Source organism: Lactuca virosa, chromosome 5 (assembly GCF_052849685.1).
Source record: "Lactuca virosa cultivar CGN04683 chromosome 5, Lactuca_virosa_CGN04683_v6, whole genome shotgun sequence".
NCBI lineage: Eukaryota > Viridiplantae > Streptophyta > Magnoliopsida > Asterales > Asteraceae > Lactuca > Lactuca virosa.
In genome coordinates, this window is record NC_136430.1 from 2,428,684 (window position 1) to 2,434,658 (window position 5,975).

Here is a 5,975-nt window from a genome sequence, read left to right on the forward strand (position 1 = left end):
ATATAGTTGTGGAGATTGTGTGTGAGAGTGTAGATGGTTTGATAATTGGAAGGCAGTGGGGTGATGTGCGTGACTGTGTGACTTTGCGTGCGGGATCTCACATTTACTAGTAACCATCTTGTCAATTGTCAGCACTTACAACTCAATATATCTGTCCACACTCAATCATACTCCAATATTCAAATATCTTTTTCACTCACTCACATTCAGACACATAATCACACACACTCACATATACACACATAGATAGAGAGAGAATGTATGTTTTTTTTTCGGGGGAGAGGTTAGTAAAGTAAGCATGTAGCAGGCTATATGGAAATTAAGTTTGAAGCATTTTGAGTTTATATATACGTTTTGCGATTTCTGAAGGGATATATAAGTGATGAAATTAGGGTTTTGAAAGTAGGAAAAAAAAAGAAGAAATATATATGTAATTAAAATAATGGAACTTTGGGAAGAACAAAGAACACAAGACACGAGGGAGATACCGGCTTGCTAAGTAAAGGAAGAATGGGGAGCAAAGAGTCCTCATTTTCATACTCTTGTAGTTTACCAGACAAAATATGCTTACTTCTAGGGTTTTCAAGTTTCGGTTCCATTTGCCAACGACAACCCCCTCTTCCTCTCTTACCTCCATTAATTCAAATATCCTCTACTATACGTCTATACCTACGATTAATATATGTACCCACTCCAAATTAAGGAATTCATATATATAAAAAAGAACGAAAAAATGACATGTTTGTGTGTGACTAAAATAGCGACGACAAAATATAGTAGCCATAGTCCGTTTACATCGACGATATTTGACCGCAATTGGTAGCAACGACCGGTTGGACTCGTTGTATTGACCTATAGCAACAAGACTATCTGACTTTTGACGACTACTTTTGTCTGCTCAATTGGTATTACTACTTGTAGTGGCATAATAGAATTTCTTAACTTAATTCCCTTCCTCGTAACCCAAATACATGTTTCTAAGGAAAATTAAAACAAGATTATCATCAATCTTAGTACCAGTTTTCACAAATATATATATATATATATATATATATATATATATATATATATATATATATATATATATAAAGTTGGTAATACCAAATAAAATAACTTAAAGTAAGAGATGTCCATGTATGATGGGTCAATAAGCATTATAAGAATATAAAAAGACAATTTAGGATAATATTTAGGGTTTACCTACTAAACCACTTCTAGAAAAAAAAAAAAAAAAAAAAAAAAAAAGTAAATGACAACTATTATCCCTCAGAAGCAAGACGCTGGGTGGTGGATAACATATAAATTTAGATCAGAATATACTGCAACATCAACAAATCATATTATATCATTATATCAATATAGTAATCATCACATTCCTACTGATAATCAATTCTCGTTGCCTTGTTAAAAAATGGCCAAATTCTTTTAAGTGGATTAGGTTTACAAAATCTATCCAGTATACAGCACATCAGCTAATATTTAAGCTCCCTGGCTCGCGTCCGATCGAAAAGTAAGAAGGTAGAGCGCTTGTTCATCTGAGATGTTTTGATGTTTCAAACAATCACTTCATCACCATGCAGTGGCCATGATTATAGGGTAATTTCATCTTGGGTTAGGGTTTCTAGTTTCATGCAGCTAAACATTTTGGAGAGAAGAAGAGACTATGTATCCGTACGTACGTATATATTATTATATATATGATGTTTATTAATATACGTTAACTCTGATAAGGATTAAAACCAAGAAGAAACAGAGAAAAGAGGCTGATTTTGCCAACCTAGGAAGAAAGAGTTATTGATGGCCTCAAGATTATAACCTTCAGAAGGATAATGGAGTCTCAACAGCAGCTTGGCCTGTGAAAGCGCATAAGCGCTGAGCGCAACGTTTCGGAATCCAGCACTCCTCATCATCACCTCCCAGGATCGGTATCGCTCGTGTCTTTCTTTCCTGTTTTCTCCCTCCGCCGCCACTATATCTGCGATCTCTCTCCCGAACCACACTTGCTCCACCTCAATTCTCTCCCTGCTGTTTGGCGGTAGCGTTGCCTCTAGCGATTCGAAAACAGCTGTGTAATAGCTCATAGCCTCCGTAAACCTGGACAGGAATATTGGATGGTTGTGGTTGGCTTCTCTCTCTGCCAACGTAACTACTCTAGGGTTCATGGACTTGATCTTTCTGAGCAATAAGCAGAGTTTGTCTCGGTTTCTCAAGAGGCGGTGGAGGTAGAGGACGCAATTGACCGCTAGCATTTCGTTAGGCAGAAGGAGGACAGCGGAGAGGTGGTCGATGAGGTGGTCGACGCTTTCGTTGTTTGTGTGTGGGAGTAGAAGTGGGTAGAAACGGAACCTGAGTCCGAGGGAATGTGCGAACTTAGAGAGCCGGTCACCGGTACGTCGAAGGATATTGAGGTTTGTGCCGGTGGCGGTAATACGGAGGGATGGAGGAGGATATCTGTCCGCGATGGCTTGCATTAGAGGCGGCCACTGAACACCGTGCATGATGTCGAAATCAAGTATGTGAATATTTTGAGGATCCGGAATGATGGAAGATTGACGTTGTTGCTGTTCCTGATGTTGATGAGATTGATCAATGGCTTCTAAGATGGCTTGATTAGCGGTGAGCTGACTAAACCTAATGAATGGAGTTATTTGATTGAGGGACAAATACGAGGATTGGAGAATTGTATCACCATAATGATCAATGTAATTGAAAGAAGTATTACAACGTTGAGTCATCATAAAATTGCTACTACTATTAACGGTAGTATTGATGATTGGTAGTGGTGGATTGATCATATTGGGGAAAGTGGGAGGTGGCGGAGGGTGAAGACGAATGCGGAGGGATAGCGCTTTGGTGAAAGAGTGGACTAATCGGTCTGAGGAATCGCCGTAAGGGGAAGAGTTGGAGGATAGGATGGTGATGAGGCGGTGGGCGGCGGAAAGATCAGAGCGGGAGATGTGTTGGGCGCAGCTCAGGAGGAGTTGGCGCATATGGATGGAGGGTACATTCTGACTGTTGTTAATCTGAGGCTCTCGATGGTTATGTTGTTGGATCTGCGGGTGGAAATGGAAGGATGTCGTCGATGAGTGCAGCTGATGTAACTGTGGCGGCGGCACCGGCAGCGGTGGGGGTGGTGGTGGAGGTAGATCTAGTTGTAAATCTTGATTTTCATCTTGACGAGGAGAATGAGACGACGAACCCAACATTAGTATCCTGTTGGTGGTTTGATGGTTTCTTGAGCAGTAAATTACTGGTAGGTTGGTAGCCGTTTTTAGACCAAAATCCACCCTACGCAGACGCCTGCACAGTGATCCGCCATAGAAGAAGGTTATATGTGAGAGATGCTTTTTTGCTTGCACCAAAACACCTGATGAGAGAGAGAGAGAGAGAGAGAGAGAGAGAGAGAGAGAGAGAGAGAGAGATCCCACATATATGTACAATGTACCATCTATTCAAATACATACACGTATATGTATATATAACACACAATAGAAAATTTAATAAATTCCAAAATAAATATAACATATTATATATATATATATATATATATATATATATATATATATATATATATATATATATATATCCGGTAAGAAAGAAATTTTTGGTAGAAAGGTAAGAAGTTTTTTTTTCTATATATTTTTTTGACGAACAAAATAAATGAATCACTAGATGATTCACTTGTAAGATGATTCACCAGAAAAAATTCCCAAAAAAACATCTTTGTGATTCATTTTTAAGTAAATTAAGAAAAAAATCATTTTTATGACAATTTTAGTGAATAACATCAAAATCATTGTATAAATGAATCATCGAGATGTTTTTTGAGAATTTTTTCTTGTGAATCATCTTACAAATGAATCATCTAATGATTCATTTTGTTTGTTCGCGAAAAAAATATGTAGAAAAAAAACTTCTTACCTTCCTACCCAAAATTTCCTTCTTATTTGATCTTGACTCTATATATATATATATATATATATATATATATATATATATATATATATATATATATATATATATATATATATATATATATATATATATATTCCGCAAAACCCTCTCCCGTACCAACGTTACGGAGGAACTTAATATTCATATGTGAATATAAGACAAAGTTGTAAAAATCGTTCGACGGTAACTCGGCGGTCGACTGGTGTTAAGGGATTAATCGGTATTGGCGGGTATTGATCGGGGACCATAGATTATTAATAAAATATTAAATTAATCAAATATATGTTAAGAAAAACAAGTACTTCAAAATGACAAAATAAGAAAATTTGTAATTTGAAATTTTGAAAATACGAAAATATGAACATTTTGAGATAATATTTGAAAATTTGAAAATTTTGTAGTAAAAAAAAAGTTGATTTTTTTAAATTTTTTTGACTTTTTTTTTTGACTTTTTCGACTTTTTTTACTTTTGTTGACTTGGCCAAGACCGAATAATCCCGCGAAACCCGATTAATCATAAATTTCTGATTAATACCCTACTCGTCGACAGTTGTAGAACGCCAAATGATTAATCCACGATTAATCGCCGATTAATCCCGATTTCTGCAACCATGATATAAGATAAGTATATTCACGCATATTAAAACTATGTCGCTTAAGCGCTCCAGCATACCGGGACGACGGAACAAAAAATATTCATATACAAATATATATGTATATTCAGATATGAATAATCCCTTGAGAATATGCATATACTCACGCCGGTACACGAGAGGATTTTACGTTAAAAAGAAATAAGTGGCCCAGTGGTGGTTGCGTTAGTTGCGGTGGTGGTGGTTTATATTCATGTATGAATAGTTCCTCTATAACATCCCAAAATCGAGACCCATTTTTTTTAAATTTCAAGTTACTTAATAAAATAGTTCACAGAAAACATCATTGTTATCGTTTCATATTACTTAGTAAAATAGTTCACGGAAAACATCATTGTCATCGTTTCAAAACATCAAGTAAAAATCACAAGTCTTGAAAACCATGACTTCAAATGGTAAAATGTCAGAGTACAATCCCAGGTTTCTCAAATGTGGAAAGCCATGTGTGTATGTGTGATGCGCTGCTACCCCGCCGGCTCCTTCCCCTTGGATGAAGAGGTACCTGAAACCAAAACTAAAACTGTAAGCACAAAGCTTAGTGAGTTCCCCCATCATACCCATACCAAATAATGCAAAATCCTCAGTATCTTTCAACCGGTAACTGTCGAGCATAACCAGGAGCTGGACTCGTCTTTGGTATCTTTCAACCGGTAACCGGGAACTAACCTCCCCTTCGGTATCTTGCAACCGGTAACTCGGAGCTACCCTCCCATTCGGTATCTTTTAACCGGTAACCGGGGACTATTTCACCCCTACTACCGCTAGCACATATCAAGCACAGTAACATATCAAGCACAATAATCATATCAGACACAATAATCATATCACATATCAACACTAGATAATTATCACAAAGACAATCATCTATCCAACACTGTTACTTGTGGGCCGACATTGTGGCCGTAGACCCACACCTACTAGGAGGAAACTCACCTCAAATTCGTGTAGTGTCTACACTGATATCGATATGAAAACCAACTCTCCTTGAATCCCCGATTCCTACACAACAACTTTTCTAACCCATCAATCAATACTCGTAACCCTTACAAGGGTCAACTCCAGTCCAAGACAAGGTCAAGGTCAACACCTTGGTCAAAGTCAACATCTGGTTGACTCGACTCGCCGAGTCCCCATGTCCATAAAATGCCATAATCCCGTCCCTACTCGTCAAGTCTAGCAAGAGCTCGACGAGTTCGCCTTCATCAACACATCAGACTATCTTCAACCGACTCGCCGAGTTCGTCCTTGAACTCGTCGAGTCCATCTTCATCCATTTGAAGATGTTCAGTCTATGACTCGCCGAGTTCATCCTTGAACTCGTCGAGTCCGTCTTCATGTGGTTGGGACATTGGCTTGAACTCGCTGAGT

The 5,975-nt window shown here is 37.8% G+C and overlaps 1 protein-coding gene across 1 annotated transcript; it reads right to left on the reverse strand.

The window, feature by feature from the left end:
- Positions 1–1,317: 1,317 nt before the first annotated feature.
- On the reverse strand, positions 1,318–3,373 carry LAS (GRAS family transcription factor). The gene has a single exon (XM_079052408.1). It carries the CDS (start codon positions 3,204–3,206, stop codon positions 1,734–1,736), a length of 1,473 nt encoding a protein of 490 aa, XP_078908534.1. The 5' UTR covers positions 3,207–3,373; the 3' UTR covers positions 1,318–1,733.
- Between the last annotated feature and the right edge of the window lie 2,602 nt (positions 3,374–5,975).